This window comes from Gavia stellata, chromosome 6 (genome assembly GCF_030936135.1).
Source record: "Gavia stellata isolate bGavSte3 chromosome 6, bGavSte3.hap2, whole genome shotgun sequence".
NCBI classification, from domain to species: Eukaryota; Metazoa; Chordata; class Aves; order Gaviiformes; family Gaviidae; genus Gavia; species Gavia stellata.
The window spans coordinates 21,276,388-21,299,915 of NC_082599.1; the positions used below are offsets into that span (position 1 = coordinate 21,276,388).

Sequence of the window (23,528 nt, forward strand, 5' to 3'; positions counted from 1 at the left end):
TTGACCGAATCTTAAACTGGATCTCTTGTGCAAAAATCTAATTGTAACTCGCTGGCTATTGTGACTATAATGTATGAAGTTTTATCTTCACAGAAACAGTACAAGAAAGACCTGGAAACTGAAATTAAAGGAAAGGGCATGGAAGTTGGTCCAGATACTCCTGAGATAAGACGAGCCAAGAAAGCTTCTGAAATTGCAAGCACGGTCAGTACCAGACCTGGTGCAAGCTTTGCATTTGACAGAATGCAACAAATTATTGTCATTGAGAATTCCAGGTGGTGACCAATCTAGGCAGTATCAGTACCACAAATTTCACTGAAAACCTAATCTGTTGAGCTGCATAGAGTCTAAAAGTTGCATAATCAGCGCACGGGGGAAAGTTAAGGCTTCCCAGAACTTTGACCTTTCCATCATCTTCTGCAGGTGGTGCTTGTTCCTCACAAACCACACCTGGCCTGAGCTCTGTTCAGTAGCTGCAGGCCCTACTGCTTTTAGGTCTAAATAGCTGCTTGTTTAGTTAGGGCCAAATGATAAACAGAGTTAGAGAGATGCTATAGCTATATGACCACAGTCTTGCAAAGCACAGCTGAGGGAGAAAGTCTTGTATACATGTGTCTGTGATTGCAGCTGCCAAAGCTGCAAAGACAGGTAGATGTGAAAGGCTACATCAGATTTGAAGTAAGCAGTTTGTTAAAAGAATTTAACTGGTCAGCAGCTACAGCATAGGTGTCTTGTAGATAGGTCCTATAAAGGTAATGCTGTTGAATCGAAAGTTATGTGGTGTTATAAGAACACTGTTCAGTGGACTCTCACAGATTAAAGTAGGAACAATTTAAGAATTTGGCTGTCAGACATGTATTTCCAATGATATTCTTTTCAGAAAGAATACAAGAAAGACTTGGAGAATGAAATTAAAGGAAAGGGAATGGGAGTGGGCATGGATACCCCTGATATACAACGAGCCAAAAAAGCTTCTGAAATTGTAAGCCAGGTGAGTACAGAATGAATTTCTTAAGATTACTTTGGAAGTAAAACACAATGAGGTGTTAAAAATATAAAATCTTCTTGAACATACTTGGTCTAAAAAGAATCAGCAGTGCACAATAAAGAAATGAAATCAAAGAAATGGAAGAATTTATTTTAAAGTCTGACCAGTGCTATCAGAATAGCTTTGAAGACAGCATGTACAAATAACTGTATAATTAGTTATGATTTTTTCCCTTCTTTGTTCTTCAGAAAGAATATAAAAAGGATCTGGAGACTGAAATTATAGGAAAAGGGATGCAAGTGGGCCCATATACTCCTGAAATACAACGGGTCAAAAGGGCTTCAGAGATAGCAAGCCAGGTAGGCATAGTTCAAAGGCTGAATGCTTTAATTCTGTGTAACAATGAGTGCTTGACATATATTGCTCAAAATACTTCTCTAGCTCTGTAGAGGCTTTTATACCCGTATTAAATTAATTTACATGTAGTAAAAATATCTTACTGCCTGATTATTATTTGTTTTTAGGCCTGTCATGCCATGTAAATTGACTTTAATTGTTTACATCTACTTGCAAGTCTTTTTATATAACCTAAAGAGAAGGATATATATATATCTCTCCTGACAGTGAAGGGAAAATATATAATATATATATATTTTCAGTGTGGGACACAGTGTCAGGTGTCCCACACAGACAGTGATAACAATATCATGGAGGAGAGAGGTTGAAATAAATACTGTACAAGGATGGTGAGGCTCATCAGCAGTAAGCATCTTTTGTTGCAGTTTGGATATTCTGAGCCCAAGAAAGCAGGAAATAGACATTTTAAAATTATTTTTCAGAAAATGTACAAAGATGAAGCAGAGAAGATGCTCTGTAACTATTCTGCTGTCCCAGACACTCCAGAGATGGAGAGGATAAAAAGTACTCAGAAAAACATCAGTTCAGTGAGTAATAGTGCTTCTTTCTTCGCTTGCAACTTTTCGGATATTTTTCAGTTTAAATAGGCTCTCTTGTGCGGCGGCATGACATAGGGAACTTATGAGTAAATGTCCTTTGAACCATTTGCATAATTTTCCTGGCAAAAGCTGTATCACTCATTTCATTCAGTAAAAAAAATACCCAGCTTTTCTAGGTGTGACACTGTTGCTTTGAATTGCTAAACCACTTACACCGCCTTGCCAAGCCACAGTTATTTTTAAATGAAGATTTTTTTTTTCTTTTTCTGTCAAGCCCCAGGAAGTACTTTATTTTAAAAAGCAAAAAAATTCTAAGGCTTGTTACTATGTTTTTTCATCTTTTTCCTATCATATGTACAGAACATCAAGATTCAGGTATAAAATTAGAACAGATCAGGTTTCATAAATATATATGTATAATGATTTTATGTTATACTGGATATATTCTTAATTTTATGCTAGATTTAAGTTTCAGTTTATCCCTAAATAGAAATTATGAGCTTAGATTTCTAAAATTGCCCAGTTTGGGATGCATTCAGTTCCATTTCCTTTTTGGGGCTATTGATTCTGTTGTTTGTAATTCTGGCTTTGGTTGTAATAGAGAAGAGAAGAGAAGTAAATATAGCTTCCGGAATCAAAGGCTGTCCAGTTAGTTAGTGTCTGTTTTTTATGGCAGACTAAGTAATACTAATAAAGCCAATGATTTGAGAGAAAGAAATGTAAGTTACTTAAATATTTCAGTGTTATCTGACACAGGTGTTGCTCTTTAGAGATATTCTCAGCTTCTCCAACTCCGCATGAGTACAAGGTCAATTAGTTTTTCTCAGAGGTGTTTACCTGCAGCTATCTGTATCACTGCAGCTTCACTAGAAGAGTAAGAGCCTGTGGGGAGAGGAGAGAAGAAAAGTCTCTGAGGCTGCTCAAGGCAGTGGTCTCTCCTGTAGCGTCTTCCAGCCGTTACTTGCTCCTTTTCTTCCTTCAGATGAGAGCAGCTGAAAGCTACATCTTTCTAATAGGAGCTGTTGACAGGCCCACTGGCCCCAATTTTGTTTCTTATAGTCTGTTGCCTCTTGGTTTTGAATGGTGCTCTGCTGCACGGTGTGACGATGATTAGCACCGTATCTCATGTCACTGGCATCCTAACATGCTAGGCCAAAACTCTGTGTAACAGAGGGATCCAAGCCAGCATCTACTGATCTGCTTTCCTCCCTGCTCTGGTCTTTGATAGTTTTTGATTGAGTCCTCAAATAGGTCAGCAGGTCTGGCAGTACGGACTCACTAACAGTTAGATACCAGGCACATAATAACCTTCCACTACTTAATTAAGCCTTGACAAGCCTCTGACGCATCTGAACCCCTTGCAGCCCTGTAGGCCAGTCTGAGCTTTCAGTGCCAATGCTGACAATTATCCTCTTTTTTTAGTGTACTCGATAATATGAAATAAAAATTTTTTGTCTTTGAGGTGATTTGTGTTTGCTTTGATCATCCTTTTTCTGTTTCTGAACTGGATCCTTCAAATGTAGGGAAGCAGTTTATAGCTGTGATTGAATTATCATTTTTTTCTTTCTCTACGTTTTAATCTTTCAGCATTCTGTGCAATTTAGATTATAAAGGTAAGTTACTTTTTACTAAGATATAGCTGGGAGCAGCCCCAATATAAAAAAATTAATGACCCCTAATAGGCTTCTCATTTTTGGATTTCGTCTCAAGTATTTTCCTGCCTTAAGGGACAAAAAAGTGGGTAGCTCTGCAGATAACATCAGCATTGCTTTTAGCTCACTAGCTCATTTGGCAGATGATTTACAATAGGATATTTTTCTGCACAGTATCTCTTTCATAGAAAAATTCCCAGCTCCAAGATTTTTTACCACTCCCTCTTTGGTAGAGGAGAAAAGTATATTTTAGTTCAGTCCACTATGTAAATCTTTCTACCTTGTACTGACATGTTGGTGCAGAAGAATTTTCAAGTTCTTACTCATAAACTGTCTCTGGTCTCACATGGTAAAACAGAATTCTAAATTGTTAAAGGTTTTCAGAATATTTAAAAAATGAGTTATGGACATAAATAATTCACTCTCCTCTAGAATATTTGGCAGTACCGGTCACACTAGGTTACAGAGGACTTCAAGGAAGTAGGAGAAATACATCAAGAATGATGTTTTATTGTTTAAGGTTTATTGATAGGAAAAAAAAAAAAGTTAAATAAATCTTTGTTTAAGAAAGGCAGAAATACTAAATGGTAAAGATTTATTTTATGAACTCCAGGATCAGACTTGTTTTTACACTGCCAGCCTGAAAATACTTACTGCAATGGCAACAGCTGTGACACCAAATACTGAAATTCAAACAAAACTTCTTTAGGAGTTTTGCAGTGTGACCTGGTACTCCATGGTTGTTTAAATTAAAGCCAGATTCAAAATTTGTGGAACAGCAATATACTGTCACTTTCAGTAACTGTGAATGTTTGATTCTACTGATGCGCTATGTGTTCTATCCTTCACTGAAACAATTGAAATAGAGAGGAGAATTATATAAATGGCATGTATATCTTTTCAGAAGTCAGCTTTTTTTTTTTTTAGATACAGTCCTCAGCTTTCTGGCTTGAACCCAGAAATCAAAAAATTGTGTGACTTGGATTGTAGCTCTGGCTGTTCTGGTTATTTTGTCATGCATATGTCGATTTTCTAGTTTGCTAAATTAGAAATAATACTATCTGTTCACTTCTCAGAGTATTTTAAGATCTGAAGATTAAAAAACCAATTCAAATCTCACATGTACATGCACATTCAAATACGTTGAAACAAGTGAGATTACTCAAGCATAAAGTTGCATTTGTAAATGTTTATAGATTATGATCTAAATTGTAATGATAGTTTTAACTTTGGAAATAATATTAAAAATACTTACAAATGTTTGAGGTCAGTCTGAAGAATGATTATCTGGGTTACAGTTGAAAGCAAACAGAATGTTGTTAGAGTTATTGATAATTGGTCTGATTTATGAAAAATTAAAGCATTTGCTTTCTTAGCAAGATTTCTAGTCAGACCAATTTGGAACTTGGAAAATTGCCCAGCCCTTTCATCAGAACTTGTACTTGCATTGCTAACAGTTTCATAATTACTTTTTCTTTTGGGGACATGAAGGTGTTTTATAAGAAGGAAGTAGGAGCTGGCACAGCTGTAAAAGAGACTCCAGAGATTGAAAGAGTAAAGAAAAATCAACAGAATATTAGTTCAGTAAGTGTTATTAACATTAATTATTCTTATGTGAGTAAATGGTGGTCAATTTTTTCTCTCCATCTTGTTTACTAAAAATTCTGTGTTTTCATATCACACATCTCATTCAAATACTACTCCACTGGATTTTGGATATAGAGCTCCATTCTAGTAGAGTTAGAGCTCCACCCTAGTGTAGTTCTTCTGTGTCCAAAGACAGAGTTTCAGGTTGAAGCATCATGAAAAATAGGAAAAACTTTTAACTAAATATTTGAGGAAAGAGTTTTGTCTTTCAAGAGTGAGAAACATGAAATGTATTTCCTGATATGACAGACTGAACAGCAGTTGTAATTTGCAATTTAGAAAAATATCATATCACAAAAAAGAAAATCTGTAAAGTTCCTGTGGAGTCCACATGTATTACATAGGGGTTGCTACAGTTTGCACTTCAAGAAGAGGAAAATTATGCCTAGACTCCAGCTATGTGAACAGGTGGAGGGTTTGTGCCTCTTTACATGCTGATGACAGGTTGATCTGTGGATCTGATGAGACTGGTTCTGAATTGATGTTGTTTATCTATGGATGCCCAATGTCTTTGGCACTTTAGTGGGCAACTAAACATAACATATCAAAATGAGAATTTTCTACAAGTAGAACATGCTCTTCTGATAAATATGTGGCAAAACGTCGGAAAAAAGTGGAAAAGTGACTGCCAAGCCAGAAAACACTTGTAGCTGCATTGTTCACTTGTTTGGAATTTTTGGTGCAGAGTCCTCTGGGACCATTTTTATGTTTGTGACATGACTTTTCTGATGATTAGATGCTTTTTTAAAAACAAAGTTTGGAAGTAACACATAGATGTGACAATAGATTGTGTTTAAATATTAGTTGAAATCCACATTAGGGACTCTGGACACCTATTCTACTAGAATTTCCTTGTTTACCGAGTAGTGTTAAATACTGCATTTCCCACCAAAGTAAGGTCAGGTAGGGAATTTCCATAAAATTCTGAAAACCTCATGTTTTCCTTGGAATTCTTCTGTGCTCTTTCCATCACTTTTCATCTTGTCATTTTGAGTCACAGTGCAATTTGAAGATTCAGTGCAAGCTATCGTGTCCTAAATCCTGAAATAGTGTTTCTGGTTGGGAAGCTGTAGGTTTTCTCGATTTGAGGGTGGTTTTTTTTGTTGTTGTTTGTTTTTTTGGTTTGTTTTTCCCCCCCCAGCCTGTGCAATTATGTTTTTGCAGGGGGTTTTAGCCAGATTTGTACTGGTGTTCTAGAAACAAAAACCTAATCTCCTGTTACCTGTTTGATTTCCAGTTACCACAGAGATTTATTTCAAGAGTAGTCACACACACACACACACACATGCTTATTAGGAGTAGTCTTACTCTAATGCTTTTTCTCAATACCTTTCAAAGTGAAATGGCAAAATATTGTGCAGTGCTCTTGCTGTTTTAGAAATCCTAAACAGTGGTGAAGAGGGGAAAATGAAAGGTGGATCAGCATGCTAGTAAACACACTTGAACAAAAGCATATCAAGAGAAACACAAAATGCATTAGTGGTTTAGTGGTATGATGTTAAGTAGTGTGGCCTTTACCTTGCTAGTCTGTGTGTAGAATTAATATTTTACAAAAGATACTTTATTTCATGGAATGTACTTGAGATTACTTGTCTTGTATAATATTTATTAAAAGCTTAGAATGCCAAATTTAAAGGGAATGTGCAAGCAAGTTTTAAATTATATGTCAGTAAGAGGGAAATTATATTCTGTAATTTACAGGACTCCCAAAAGAAGGGTAAATTACACCAATTTTCACTCCATTGAATTTAAGCATTTTACACATATCTTTGAATTTAGCCAGAAGGACTTAGGATAGCTTTAAAACTATTTGCTGAGCTAAATGAAACTATGGAATGTGAAGCACATCTGCAGTGCAGAAAAACCCAGAACACCAAACCAAAATAACACTCGCTGTACAACCAAACCATGCAAAAAGTCACAGAATCATTAAGGTTGGAAAAAAAACTGTAAGATCATGAAGTCCAACCATCAACCCAACACCACCATGCCCACTAAACCATGTCCCACATGTCCATTGCATCATGTTCTGAAAGTGATCAGATTCTTCCAGATGACATATATTGGAGACAAAGATCAGAATAGTGTGTTTTCAAATCCTGAAAAACAAGGTGGTGACAGCTAAGGGGGTTGAGCTCATATTGCCTGTTGTGATGACTGGTTTGGAAGAAGCAGCCTGCTAAATAGTTGGAGTCAAGATCTCACAGAACTTTAAAAGCAAACATCAGACCCAGGGACTGTAACTGAATCTGAACTGAGAAGCTACAAATAACTAAGGATTTTTTAAAAACTTGTTTATATTGAGGGACAGGCAGAACTGGACTCAGCACTGGGAAGAAGGCTTTTGGGGGAAGATTGTAACTGTGTTTTTTTTTGTGTGAAATCCACGAGGAAACCCCTGTGATATGTCAGTCAACACCACAAAGCTGGGGTCTGATTAAAACTCAGTGGATATTTTGAAGCATTTTAAGGACTAGTAGCACTGCCAATTCTTAAGCTTACCTAATAGTCTCTGTTAAAAGACCCTTTTTTCCAGTGGTTTAGTACTTCTGCCAGTCCTAAACTGTCTGGTCTGAAATTTTCCATTCCTCATTGTGCTTTGGGCTGGTTTGGTTTTATTTATTTATTTATTTATTTATTTATAAATTTCAGCCAAAGTGGCTTCCCGGTATGAGCTTAGAGAAAAACAAGTTGTTTTGTCTGTGTTAAAGAAATTTTGGCACTTTCCAGAATTACGGTGTCTTGGAGAAGAGAGTGGAAAATTATCTGCTAAGTGACATTTGGTACAGTGGATTTGGAAAAAAAGAGGTCAGGGGCGAGGAAATGAAAGTGTAGAAGGGCTTGGTCAAAGTGGACAGGCCAAATGTGGGGAAAGACTGGCAGAGTGATGTGTTCCTGTGCATAGGTGCTTCCTTCCAGAAAAGCTGAAACAGAACCCAAGGTCATCTAGACTCATCACTCCCTTGCTGTCAGCATGTATCTGAGGAACGCTTGGTCAAATATTTTCCCTTTCTTTAATGATGATGTCCATGGAGGTAACAAACTACACTTGTTCTCATGGGTTTGCGCAGTCAATCTAAACAAACCACAAGGGGCTTAAGATGAAGGCACATGAAGGAATGTACATTTGTAGTTTTTTAAATTATGAGAAAATGCCTCCCCAAGAGGTACCTTTAGGGAGTATTATTAAGATCACTAAGTCAATACTCAAAAGCAAGAACCTGAATTCAAGTCCCTGAATTCAAGACTCTTCCTTGAGCCTTCCTAATGAAAAATGTTTCCAACTATTATGTATCACCACAGACACAATTTTGAATGTTTTTGTGAATTTTGCTGTTTTATTAACATTGTAAAGAAAAAGAAAGCATGCCATATCACTGTAAAGAATGGCATGTTCTACAAGTATTGTTTATTTTATGGTGGCATAATAGATTTGAAGCTGAATGTGCTGAATACTGGACAGGTATTTAGTAACAGACAGTAAGACAAAGACAATGCACAGATTTGTCCAAGATGACCCTTTTGGATAGTGTATGGAAAACCAGAAAATATGATGCCTTTCTTTTTAGTATCACTTAACCTTACAATTCTTTCTCGTTAAGTTGAATTCCAGTTTTGGTACATATGGTGTATAATTGAAAAAATTCTAGTTCTGTGCATCTTTCAAATTATGGAGTCTACCATATCCAAACATACTACTGTTTAGAAGAGCTTAAATGTGGCAAAAGCAACAGTAAATAGCTGACAGCATCTTCAAAGGCATCATCGATCCAAACATCTGCATTCTCCCTGATGTGTCTGTATGTGTTTTTAGAGAACTTGAATGAGACTTCAAAGTCATCCACTCTTTTAAGAACACATCTGTGAAATGTTTGGTTTCTGAAATGGACTGGTAGACTCCTTAGCAAGATAATCGGAAGACCCAGTCATTGTCAAAGCGATGCAGATGTCCAAGCAGTATATGCAGCATCCCAGTTATGAAGATAGCCACAATCCCATGTCATGTATATTCCTGCTGTGTAAGAGTTTTAAGATACTAGGCTTCTTATATGCACTCTCTGCTGCATTGTATCAAATAAGATGCATTGGAGACCCTAGCAGCCTGTTTCAGAAATTAAATATAACTGTTCCTTTTCAGGTCAATAATGTTGATAGGTGTGGTCTAGCTCTGCAGTATGTGTAAGGGAGAGATTACAAAATGCTTGTTTTAGTGCTTGTCTGCATCTTCTTTAAATTGCTGATATTTTGTAATATTTATTGTGCAGATTAAATACAAGGAAGAAATTCAGCATGCAACAACTATTTCTGATCCACCCGAACTAAGGAGAGTTAAGGAAAACCAGAAGAATATTAGCAATGTGTGTCCCATTTTCATTGCTTGCACACTTCTTTCTGCTGTATTAAATGTGTTTGTGCCTCAGTGAATATCTCTGTGGTGTTTGTGGTAGTTCCTGTTTGTCCACAAAGACTAATTTAATCAATTAATGGTAAAATGATAACTCCTTAGCCTTGCACTTTGATTAACACCAATGAGAGTGAAGTATTCCTGTTGAAGCATCAATTGTCTGTGTCTGAAATAGAAGAGCTGCAAGAGGGTGAGTACGAAGTGTCGTGTGGAAAGATGTGGATGTTTATTAAGGAATGGCATTTTCCATCCAAATGCAGTGTGATCTTTAATGATGTCTAACACTCTGTGTAATATCTTCTGCCATGTTTGCTAGGTTCAGTACAAAGAACAGCTCTGCAAAGCTACATCTGTGAGTATCACCCCTGAGATTGAAAGAGTCAAGAGGAATCAAGAGAATGTCAGCATGGGAAGTTGCTCTAGTTTAATCGTTGTATAATTTTTGGGAGCGGAGGATAAGTACAAAGTTCTGCTTCCAGAAGCTGTCCCTTTTCTTTACTTATGTGTGGGCTCGGTAATGGAATTACTTGAAAACCCTGTTTTAGGAGGCAATTGTGAAAACCCATTGCTTGGTTTGGGAAATGGCACGTGAAGCATTACATATTCAATTAAAGAAATGGCTGCGATGTTTTGAAATGTTATTCTCTGTCTTGGATATTTGCAGGAAATCTTGACAGATTTTTTTATTTTTAACAGAATATCCTTTTCCAGCTTTTTTTTTTTTTTTCCCCTTTGCTTTGTTAAAAAATTGGCTACAGTTGTACTCAAACTCCAGCTCTCTTACCTGTCTCTTTCTGGTTCCTCACTAACCTTCCTATCAGAGTTTAGTGGCTGACATAACCATTAGAAAGTCATACTGTTTGCAGGAGCACAGGGTAGAAGGTGAGGACTTTTGGAGCACGCTGCTGCATTGCTGCATTGTTGAAATTGTACCCCATTAATGGGTCTTTGAGAGACCAGCCATTCTCCTCACTGGGAACTTCCATTAACAGCTGTATTTCATGGGGCTACAAATAGCTTCAGTTCCCCAAATTAATTTAGAATTCCAATTTTCAAGAATACTGTCCCTCTAACTTAAGTCTATGTTATTTATTCCTGGATTTATGTTGATAAATCTAGCTCTCCTAAAAATCAATGCTGTTCAAACAAACCTGTTTTCCCAAGTGACTCAAGCCAGTCTGTGTAGTTGTTCTACTCACATCATTGTTTACTTTTCACCAGTTTTTGTATTGTGCAAATTTCATTGGAAAGTTTAAATTCTCTTTCAGGTCACTGGAATAGCTTTGGGCAAAGATTCTTTAACTTCAGACTTTTCTAGAAACATTATGTCTTGAATAATAATTTTACCTTTACAAATGTCAGTTTGCAAGTTTAATCCGTTTGATAGTTTACCATCATTTTTATAAGATGTTAATTTTTCAATTGGAATATGTTGATGTGGACAGACCAAAACTGTGTTGTGTGGGAAGACAATTGCTTGAACAATAATGTACGCTGCTGCCACAGTGCACTGCAGAATTATGAGCATAATGTATCAGTGCAGTTATGCTTATCACACAAAACCAAAAGCTTATTAAAAAAAAGAAAGATTTGTATGGAAACATTTATTTTACTTAAAACTATATGGATTGGCATAAATCATGCAAGAATCTCTAATTATTTACTATTTACCATATCTGACTTCCCAGTATTTGGGACCAGGGTTAACATTAGACCGATTGGTCTGTCAATGCCAAATCCTGTCCTTTATTCTCTTTAGATACTGATCATGCCTTGAGTGTGCATTTGGTTAATGCTTCATTGCTACAAGTGTGTTTTGTTAAAAAGCAATAGAGGGGATATTCCTACAGTATATTTAAATAAACACATGGTGAAATTTAGGCAGTTGGATTCAGTTGGTAATGTCTGATACATTACACCCACTGTGTTTAATCACCTTTGAATATATAGAGTATAAAAGTTAGAACATGGATGGTATCTTTATGGAATCTCTGTGTTTGAACAAAGGTACATTTGCAGTGGGCATTGCTGAAATCAGTTTTTCATGTGCTGTGCTTGACTTTAATGCATTATTTATGGCTTAGCCCATTCCAAATGTAAGATATTTCTCTATACAGCCAAGGACCAGCGTGGTAAATGTCAAGACATTGTGTGCATATGTGTGTATATATCCACACAAATGCATAAATAAGAAGACTATACAGAAAGAATTCAAGGTTATGCTTCAAAAATCAAGTTTTATAAGCTTTAATAAACTTCAAATGCATTTTAGCTTTTCAGTTGTTTCCTGGATGACCTTTTAAATCATACATTTTAATGTAAAACAATGTGATATTGCTTTAGCTGAAATAGTATGTACCATTTTATTCTGTTAAATAATAGGTTCACTACAGAGAGCAGCCTGGCAAAGCTACTGCTGTGAGTGTCACTCCTGAGATAGAGAGAGTCAAGAAGAATCAAGACAATATCAGCTCGGCAAGTTGTTTGAATCTTTTTGTCATTTAGATTTGCAGTCACTGTAGGAATATAACAAGGATATGCTTTTCCATTTAGATTTGATGTGTCAAATGAATCCAACTGCATCATCCACTGAATGGATTTTTTCTTTTTTTCATCCTTTGAGTACATGCACTGCACGTACGGGCAGCAAAAATATTCAGACTTGCCTGATTATTCTTACAAAAAAGTAATTGGTTGTGTTGGCACCAGTATTTTTCAGGCAGTCGGTAGAGGTCAGTCATTCTTTCAAGAATCTTTATCTCTTATTACCAAGTTTTAGTTGCTAGATTTCAGGAGTAAATTACAGTAAAGAGCAAAGGAAATGAGAATTTAACTTTAGTGCAAATTTATTTTTTTTATGATTCAAAGCATGGAAGCATATAGTCATCCCTTGCACTCTGCGACATGCCACCTATCGTAGAGCTGAGTAGTCCTAGATAGATCCTATTACTAAACACTAAAGAGTAAAATACTATATTTTTCTTGGCTTTTAGCATAATATTTACTTTTTTTTTTTTCCAATTGCCACTACAGTGGTGTAAGAAGCAGCAGACAGTTCTAATAAGGAGCAAGGAAGAAGTCAAAACAGCATGGTGAAGGAAAGGACCGGACTAGTTACATTACAGTCTGTGTCCTCAACACTGAAACAACATCAGTGACAAAGCCCCTGCAGATTGTAAATAGAACAGGTTTCATGCAGAGTCACTGTTTCAAGGTGGCAGAAGAGAATTAATAGTAGTGAACACCTTGGAACTGAGTGTAAGATTGAAAAGTAAAGGAGGTTGGATTTGTCAAAGGATTTGTCTAAGGACAAAGGAACAGAATCTGACCATGTAACTACATATGTCTTAAGTACGTTCTTAAAATGCTCATGCATGTTTCAGAGAACCATAGACTCATGGAATGGTTTGGGTTGGAAGGGATCTTAAAGATGATCTAGTTCCAACCCCCCTGCCATGGGCAGGGACACCTTCCACTAGATCAGGTTGCTCAAAGCCCCATCCAACCTGGCCTTGAACACTTCCAGGGATGGGGCATCCACAACTTCTCTGGGCAACTTGTTCCTGTGCCTCACCGCACTCATAGCGAAGAATTTCTTCCTTTAATCTAAATCTACACTCTTTCAGTTTAAAGCTATTACCCGTTGTCCTATCACTACATGCCCTTGCAAAAAATCTCTGTCCAGCTTTCTTGTAGGTCCCCTCCAGGTACTGGAAGGCTGCTATAAGGTCTCCCCAGAGCCTTCTTTTCTCCAGGCTGAACAACCCCAACTCTCTCAGCCTGCCTTCATAGAGACGTGCTCCAGTCCCTGATCATCTTCGTGGCCCTCCTCTGGACTTGCTTGAACAGGTCCATGTCCTTCTTATGTTGGGGGCCCCAGAGCCAAAAGACCAAAGTCAATTAGTTTTGAGGTGCATAGTTAAAAATAAGAGGAAAACTTTCCAACAATTCTAGACTTTAATTTCTGAAAATTAAGCTTTTTTTTCCCAAGTGACTCCTTCACTTCGTTTCTCAAGATTTACAGGGTTAAATACTCCTCTATGTTAATGAGCAGTAGATGAAAACCAAACTATGTTGGCTGTAATTATTCTGTCCAGAAAATGCCTTATATTCAAAAGCATATTTAGCTGAATATATTTGCTAAGAAAATGTATTGTTTAATTAAGAAGGGTTTGAAGAATATGCAGTACCATATATTTCTGTTTCTCTGTACATTACTTCAAACTTACCTATGAAACATAGACACCCAGACTCTTATTTTTGTAGGTATGTTGTGGTTAGCTAATATGTAATTTTAAGGAGGGTTAGGTAATTTCAATATTTGGTTTCTCTCATCACAAAGGCATGTTGAAATAGATTTGCACAACTGATTTGAGAGGTAGTACTTTGAGTGTGAATATATAGGTAAACCTAAAATATTTACTAACACTCAGTGCAGAGGTTACAATGCAACGTAGGAACTAAGAGAGTCCATTAGCAGATGAATTCAACCAGCCAGAAGAAACTGTAGGAGTACTGACTCTTGAACCAACAAATAGGACCAACTACTTTTACTGTTTTAGAATTTTGAGTGTGGGATTTTTTTTGCCTTTTCTTTTTTTAACAGATAATTAACCTTGTGTGTTTACACATCTGTAAAATGCCACAAAAGAAGCTAATTAGGAGAAATGTGACATAGGAGGTTCTGTACTTACTGATGCACAAAACACAGAGCCCAAATGTTCTCTCTGAAGACAGCATATTCAGATTTGTCCCAGACATGTTGCTTTTGTGCTGCTAGCAAAGACTATCTACCAAACAGGAGTAAGAAGGCTGCCAAAGGACTAATCCGCTTGTAAGAGTTGAATTCCTGGGGGACCCAGGGGTTCTCAGCTAATCCCAACCTGGAAGCAGTCTGAGGACAGAATCTGGGTCTGTCTGGGTAATAAGAAGGTAGCTTATCATCAGTCATAACAAATATGTTTTAAAGATGTCCAAGTCACAGTGGTGTTTTCTTATTATTTATCTTATTTTTCTGTTGATAAATGTATTATTTCACTTATGTCATTTAAATAGTCAAGAGTTTCCGCTTTCAGGTAAATACTGTTTTTTTGAGTAAGTGATTGATGGAATAAATGTGCCCTTTGGCCTTACCAATATACTATCTCATCTGTATCCTCCCTCTGAAATAAGTTACTAGAAAATGAGTGTAAAGAAAGAAACAAGAAAAATGTTGGGCATTGTGGTTTGGAAAGGATACCATTGCATGGTGCGATTCTCACCATCCTTTCTACTGTAAACAAAACCTTCATGTGTGCTGTTGTTGTTTTGCAGGTCAAGTACAGCAGTGATCAGAGGCAGATGAAAGGTAGACGTAGTGTGATTCTAGACACACCTGAGCTAAGGCATGTCAAAGAAACACAAAACAACATCTCAATGGTAGGGTACTTTCTTCCCATAACTAGAGTATACTAAGGAATGGCACTTGACTTCCACTGGATTTTGCCTTCTGTTAATATAGGTAACTAATGAAACTCTCTGCTCAAGTACGGAAGGAATATTTTCTTCTTATGCCTGTTGAGGGAGTGTTTGCTAACTGCATATGACTGTAATGAACATTTTCAAAATACTAATAAACAGTTTTCTAACAGTTAAATGTTGGTTCTTTTGTTTGGTTTTTTTTTTATTTAAAAAAGTACACACCTCATTTGAGCATCACACAGTTTTACTGGATTAGGTGACACACTTCACCTTGTGCCTGTGCACGTTCCTGGTTTCTGCGTGACTTTTGTTCTTGGAATGAGTTGTTTTGTGTGTATTTGCTTGTGTGAGAATGTTTGTCAATTTAATTCTTGAAAGATTAAGACCGTTTAAAAAGTAAATATGCATAATCAGGCATACTACCTTTATAACTCTTACTAATACCGATTTTGTTCCAACACTTGGTTATATAACACTTTCTACCCTAATGTCCTTGGTTTTACTTTTTTTTTTTTTTTTTTGGAAAGCAGGCTGCTTAGAATAACTGCAGTTCTTTCTAAAAACTTACGTTTAAAGCCAACTGGCATATGATAAAAGAAAAGAGCAAAAGAGTACCTGTGGTATGAAATTGTGTGTACAATCAAAATTCTCAGTGAATGGAAATACTCAAGTTCTTTAGAACTGTTACTGCTGGAACATTTTTTACTGACAGATGTAGTTGTCTACATCAGTAGAGAGCTATCCTATCTGGGAGAAGAAGGGAATGGACCAGATGACCTCCTGAGGGCTTTTCCTGTCCTGTGTGGCTGTAAGATGATGCTTTGCTGCTTGAGTGAATGCCTAATTCAGTGGCAATGGAAAACAAATGCAAAAATGATAATAAAATATCAGGAAATCAAGTTAGGGAGACAGAAAAGACTTGGCCGGCCATCCAGTCTATCTCATGTGTGTAACAATTGTGTTAGGGTACAAAACCCAAAGAATATAAGTGCCTCATAAAACAAACATGTATGCATTCCTGCATAGAATAATCATTTGATATCAATTGCAGCTGGGGAAAAATTTAGTTGTTCTTGTTTTCCTAGGTAAAATACCATGAAGATTTTGAGAAGACAAAGGGCAGAGGCTTCACCCCAGTGGTAGATGATCCTGTAACAGAGCGTGTGCGGAAAACCACCCAAATTGTGAGTGATGCAGCATATAAAGGTGTGCATCCACATATTGTTGAAATGGATAGAAGACCTGGAATAATTGTTGGTAAGTTGTTAAATACTGTTGCTATTGAAAACACTGTGGGGAAGATGAAAGCCTCTGCTTGTGTTCTCCATTATAACCAAGAAAAAGTACTCCCAGATTTCATTTTCACTCTTTTCTCAGCGTGAAACTTGTGTTGAACTACTGATTCAGTGCCAGCTTCTAGTAAAGTAATAATGCGAATGAATAGAAGATACATTATCATTTGCTCTGTAATTTTTTTTTTAAATATGGATACTTGTTGCTATTACTTTAAGTTTGAATTTTGACTGTTCAAGAAAGTCCAAAATATCTGCAATAATCTTCATTTTGCACAGAAAAGAGAAGATTAAAGCTGTGATTCTCCAAGATTTCAATGTTTAAATGTTGCAGACCAGTTTGAGAATTCCTCTTCTGTCAGTCAGCAATTTCTCCAGAGCTGCACATGCTTCATTTACCTCTTCTTTTAGGATTTCACACAGCTTTCAAAATATCTCAAGCAGTAATTCATCAATAACTCATTAGATCTCTGGTAAGCCAAACACCAGTGTTCAGAAGTGATGTTCTAAAAGATGGTCCAAGATAAGACCAAGAGTTCAGAGGGTAGAATACAGATTGGTTTTGTATGTAGCGACAGTGTATTGCATTAAGATGTCATTTGGGTTATTCATAATAAACACTATGTCAAAATCAAAATGGGTATTTGAAATCTCTTAAAAGTTAGTAAGTCTGCTATGGCAAAGGAAATGGTAGCCTGACATTTTTATTTTTTTCTCCTTTCTTTTGGTGTGTACTTTTTCTGGTTTTCTGTGCTTTACAACAGTATAGGCACCAGAGGGTCTGCATATGGAAAAACATGCTGAGACAGCACTCTGAAATCCTTCATACATAGTAATAATGGAAAGGGTTGAGTTTTTACCTCTCAAAAATCAGAGAAATTGCAGGTCAAATGGATAATCAGTGGGTCATATAGTCCATCCTCCTGCCTAAAGCAAGGTTAACTAGATCTGTATCATTCCTGGCAGATGCTTCTTCAGCCTTTTCCTTAAAGTCTCCAAATGAGTCTCCACCACATAAAGAAGCGTATTTCTTTCCTTTTGTATAGCCACCTTTTACAGGTCTGTAGCTACAGCTAGAGAAGGGATTTCTCAAAAGTGCGTGTTTAGAGAGCTCTGCCTGGGCAAGGTACTGATACTATGCAAGTCTCAGAGGGTCACACGTTCTGGATCTAGGGCAACAACTTGTTCAGAAAATAGTTGTCTGTAGAGACCCAAGCACTTGAACTCACTTCCATAGCTAGAAGTGGTGCAGCCAGCAGATAGAGAGAAAAACTCCATTAAAATTGCAGTTTAATATACAGTTTGCAATATGCTGTTAAGTGTGCACTTCAGACCTCCTACTCTGTACTGCATTGCACGTGTGCTGTAACCCTATGTAAGAATCATATGCAATCCTGTCTTCAGTAACTGAAGACTTGCTAGCACAAACAGATTAGGATGAAGAACATCCCTGAGATAAATTTTTGAGCTGTAAGTAACTGAAATACTAGTACTGTTTATCACCATCAAATACTCCAGTATCAAAACACAGAGGAATTCTTAACTCCCCATGCTCGCCAAACAGCAAAAATAGTGCAACTATTTAAAGGAAGGAGGCCATGACAAACCTGTAAGCCTAATATCCAGTGATATTTCAGCTAATGCTTTTTCAGAGTGAACTGCGATTATAATATCTGCTTGTTTAAAAAGAAGCAGTGAGCTCCCTGCTCATGGAATGTCCTTGGCAGCTAGAAAAAAAAAAAAATCACAGACTGAAAAAAAACAACTATGAGTCTTCAGTTTTTTCCTAGCTGATAATTATTCAGCCAGTTAGGAAAACTACCTCTGTGTTAGAGTCAATTGGGTTGGTTTTTGAAGTATTATCAGTGAAGCTGTAACAATTTTTTCAAATGCCTGATTGCTAAAATTAATGCGTCTGTTTTGGAAAATAGGCACTAGTTTTAACCATGCTAAAGCTATTCTAAACCCATCAAGATAAATTAATCTAACTGAGCTTCAGATCTGTGACTAAAGAGGCTTTGTGATTCTTGCGTGAGTATAAGGATATTTTAGATTGGCAAAAATTACCAGGAAGTTAAAATTGATAGGTGCTATAAATTGCCAAGGTTCTGATTCTATGTATGTTATTTCAGCTTACAGAGATAGATGAAATCAATACAAATCAATGGCTGCTGCACTGACGCTGCCATGAAGCTGTGCTTACTATGTTTTTACTTACTAAGGCATGATCAAACAGAAAGAGTTCGGCATTCACCAGTTCCCCCACCCCTCTCATGCCTGTCAGTGCTTTATGTAGTTGCATAATTTATCACTGTTAGGACTAACACGTAGTTTATCAAAATATTTTGCGTTGGCTTTTATTTGTCTTGTCAAGAGGGAGTTAGCACTATGCCTCACCTTATGGGAGTTGCAGTAGATAACACATAATGTACATACATTGAATATATTCTAAAGCCATGGGGTTTGTTTTATTAGCTCTGTCTGTTTGTTCCATTGCTTCTAGGCTATTATTCATTAGAAACATGACATATTTGGGGTCCCCACAGTCCTACTTTAACTACCAACCCATTATTTAGCTTGGTACCACTTAGACCAGCAAAGGGACCAAGTTGGGAAGACAATTATTTTTTCCTGCTTCCAGTGCGCTGAGTAAATCTTTCAGACAGGTCTGCCCAAGAAGCAAACCACTAGTAAAAAGGTGTGACCTGATAGATTTGTGCTTTAACTTGAGTGTACTTTACATCAAGTTTTTATTTTAAACTGGTTTGGAGAGATTAAATGATTATTATATTTTTAGACATAGCAGATATGAACTGTATATATTAGATAGATGTGAGTAGATCAAGAATTTACACTGTAGCTGCTTCTGCATTTGTTATAAGCCTCCTCTTCACTTGTACAACACGTTAATTATTTGTTAAGAGTTTATTAAAAACATGGTGGAATCTGTATTCACTGTTCTGCTGTTACTATAACTTTAACTCAGATATGAAATTAATTATTTCTTATGGACTCTTTTCTTTCAATATCTGGTTCAGACATGTGAATTCAAGAGATATTAGTAACTTACTTGTATGAATTAAAGCTGAAGATCTTAATGATTACTACTGTTACTGAATCCATACATTGAATTCCAAAAATGCTTTTTGATAGTGGGGTAGTGGATCAACAGTAGGTCTGTGTCTGAGGAAACTTAGATATTTGGAAGGCAAATGGAATTACTAATTAAGATCAAGAGTGGGCTTCATTTTACCCAACTGTAGGTGTCTACAGTGTCAATTTCTGCAGCTGAATTTGTCACCCTAGTCCATTTTTTGTATTAATTAAGAAAGATGGATACTTTTGAGTTTATATGAATTGGGCAACTTGAAGAAATTTATTTTGGATAAGACAAACTGTGACCCTGATTCTGCTTATTAGGCTGACTTGATTTCTACTGTATGCAAAGGAGGGCCTGTAGTGCCTCTGTCAGCTGTAGAGTGTATATGGCCAGCTGTCAGCTATAGGGATATATACTGCAGCATCTCCATGGAGTAAGGATGCTCTTGGTGGACTGGGGAGATAATCTTGTAGCTCTGATGATTTTGGTTCTAGTGGAAAAGAGCTCTGGTATGTGATATTTAACTTGTTTCCATTTATTTAGACTTAAAAATACTATGGTCATATTTAGAGAAGGAAAACAATAATTGGGAGAAAAAGTCTTCTTAAAATAATGTTAATGCTTAAAATGAATGCACTAAGTTCTTTTAAGCAGGAAATTAATGCTTTCCGGTCCTTTCAGGTGAATATCTAGATCTTTTGGTTAATTTCTAGATGAAGGAAATTAGTTGCTGATTGTTAAAATTCATTCCTTTCATGCTTTTACTTCCTTTGTTGTTCGTCTGTCTTATAATTTCTGTGCTTTGGGAAAAGATCTTAAAGTTTGGCGCACAGATCCTGGCTCCATCTTCGACATTGATCCTCTGGAGGACAATATTCAGTCTAGGAGTCTGCATATGCTTTCTGGTATTGCTTATATCCTGACTTTTCCCCAATTCAGCCTTTTATGTTTATGAAATTAAGTTGATACAGTAAATTTTCAGGTCAATGTGCCAGCCATATGTTTTATGTTTTCATAGATAGATATATATAACTGTGGTATTTTAAAAACAGTGTTTTATAGGACCTTCAGCTGTAATCATATGTGCAGATAAGAAATAGTGAAATAAATCTTATCCTAAACAACAGTTATTCATACCACTTACAAGTAGTCACTTAAAAAGCATTGACCTACTTTGTCTTCACTATAAGTAGAATTTTCAAATATTTGGACCTTACTAAAATGTCAAAGATATAGAAGGTTGCCTATTCATGAAACTGATTTCTTTTCTATGTGCATTTTGCTTAGAGGGCACATGATATCATGCCTTGTGCTATTGTTTGCAACTCCAAGGTGTTCATAATTTAAGGGTAGATCGAAAAGGAGAGAAGGTAATGTAATAATAGGCAGCAATGTTTTGGCTCTACAAATTTTTGGATTTTTTTTTTTTCCTCCCCAGAAGTGTTTATTTTGAATGATTAATTTCGCACGTGTATTTTCGTTGCTACTAGTAGTGGAACTTTAAATATTCTTTTGAATGTCATACAGCAGTATTTCCACATGCACTTGTATGCATGTTGGCATAAAGGAACATTTTGATTTTTCCACTGAAAATTTTCATATGCTTCATCTTCACCCCTTTTTTTTCCAGTATCTCAATCCTACCTTCCATTTCTGCTATTCTTTTAAAGCAGAGAACGAGCTTAGTTGTATCTGATTTTGAAGCAACCTTTTGAACCAGTGGTGTTCAAAATGGATACAAAATTGTGAACAATTCACTTTTCCCTAATTTTAATGCCATCAATGTATGAATATCCATTTAGCAGTGTTGGGTTTTTTGTTGTTGCTCGTTTTTGCACTTGTGTCATGTATTTACTGTGATATTCTGTTTTTCTACCTTTGTAGAAAGAGCAAGCCATTACAGTAAGCAGTATTTACATTCCACCAGTTTGGGAGATTATAAATCAGATGGTTCTGACACAAACCCTACCTTTTCTTACTGCAGTGAGATAACAAGGCCATCTGACGAAGGAGGTACCCCTTATTCCCACCTTTCTCACTAATGACACTATCACAGTTTCTTGAGACCTCACAGGCCTGTATTAACTCCATATCCTTGTATAGTCACAAATAATTAGAAACTATGTAAGTTATTGCCTGATTGATTAAGGAAGCAAAGCAAAATCTCAAGACTGCACAGTTTCTTGCATGTCGTATTGCTTTATTGTGTGTTCTCTTTCACCATTTTGGTAATGCTGTCAGTCCAAAAGCCCTGCTAACTCCCATTTACAGTGCTTAAGAGGAGGTGTGTTGTGTTTTTGCAAAATGTACATGAATCTGTTTTTTTTTTTTTTTCTCTTGAAAGACACAATGTAACTGAAAAATACACCTCTGAACTGAAAAAAATAAATTTACCTTGTGCTTTCTGGTGGGCGAATTAAGCATATAATAGTATTTTAGTGACTGAAGTACTTACCATTATTAAAACTGTGCAGGTGCTTGTGGCTCTCTCTTTCCATCCTTAAAAAAAAAAAGGTGTATCAACTGGCAACTTTCTCACACATTAAAGTTTTCTTACACTCTCAGCAGTTTGGGAACCAGGATTAATATTCAGCTGGGAAGCTTATATAGTCTCATATTGTTTAACATGGATTAACATTAGAATATTTGACAAACCTGCATTCCCAGGTACGAAACCAAATCTTGCATTTGTTTGATGCCATAGATTAGAACAAAATTTATGAAAATGATGAATAAGGGTCTAGTCACCTTAGTGGCATTACAGTGTGTAGTAGACTTGACTGGTGAATTGTAAATACTCAGAAACATTGCATTCTAAATACATATGTTAAAAACCCAGTGATTTCTACTTCTCAGTTGTGAAAGAAAGTGCATTGATAAGGTTATCCAAAGGGTTACTAGGTTTTTTTTTTTTTAAAAAAAAGAAGGTGTTAGAGTAAAGATACTGCTACCATTTAGTTGTCTGGCATCCTTGAATTACCTATGGTTTTATAAGATTTTAAGGCATCTTAATTGTAGACTGTGCCTGTTTATGTTCTCCCACTCACCAGAGCAATATGTTATTATAGTGGGTAGCTTTTAGGGAGTCTGCATTGTGTTAGGTGCCATGTAAATACATACAAGTAGCTCTGATTAAGAACCGGTGAGGAAAAAAGTGTTCAGACTGAAGAATTAACTCTGAACAAAGGAAGAAACGCACGTCTTTGACAGAACTGTAATCCCTTATATCATGTCTGTCCATCTTTATTTGATATTTTAACTATATTCCCAACTCTTCTAATTGATGCTAGCAATAACTCACATCATGCTGGTTGTTATGTCTCTTTCTGTGATGATGCGAAGTGGGCTTCACAGTCTGGTGCATATTGTCTCTTTGTATCTGTTCTGATCTTTTTTGGCTCTATTCCAAGCCATTTTCACATTGCTTTGTCAGCTTGATTTGATTGTTAACAGATATTTTTTACTACTTGGCATATTGAGAATAGGAAATGGGCTTTATTTTCCTGGTTGTTTTGGCACTAGCAAGCTTGCTTTTTGTGTCTCTATTTAAATCTATTGTTGTGGTGATGTGTCAAATAGATCCTTGCCAAGAATAACATATTTTGGAAAGATATTGTTTCCGCTTTTGACCCAGCTGGCTAACCAGAGTTTGAGCACTTGCAGACAGTTCCCATTGCAGGGGAGAAATAAATGCTAGAGCTAAGTAATTTGACATAATCCTAACAATTTACAAGAAAATGCCATTTCTGTGAACACACTCAGAAAAAAAACAGAAGAAGATAGCATCTTTGGTCAAAAATACCGAGCTTTTTTGTGGCAGCTTCCCATCCAGAATGTTGTTTAGCACATAGCCACAAGTTGAGTTTGCCCTTGACCTTTATACAGTATCTCTTATGGCATACCACAGTAAATGAGAACCAAATCCATTTTGCTGGGATTTCACAGCTGTTTCTCATGGAGTTTGTACTTTTAGATCTAGCAGTGTTTCTCACTGGCAATTGTTCAATCTGATGGTGCGCCAACATGAA

At 36.5% G+C, this 23,528-nt stretch overlaps 1 protein-coding gene across 6 annotated transcripts in view; it reads left to right on the top strand.

Moving 5' to 3' along the window:
• Nucleotides 1-23,528, top strand: part of NEBL (nebulette) — a 280,541-nt gene that overhangs the window by 228,295 nt on the left and 28,718 nt on the right. For 2 of the 6 annotated variants that reach the window (XM_059819112.1, XM_059819113.1), the window contains exon 5: nt 16,194-16,365. In XM_059819112.1, coding sequence (XP_059675095.1) covers nt 16,194-16,365 — 172 coding nt within the window. Of the gene's footprint in view, nt 1-93; nt 205-880; nt 992-1,236; nt 1,348-1,827; nt 1,933-5,087; nt 5,181-9,508; nt 9,602-9,964; nt 10,079-12,029; nt 12,124-14,961; nt 15,067-16,193; nt 16,366-20,312; nt 20,406-21,384; nt 21,514-23,528 lie in introns of all 6 variants that reach the window. The other 4 variants (XM_059819107.1, XM_059819109.1, XM_059819110.1 and 1 more) reach the window with 4 other exon arrangements.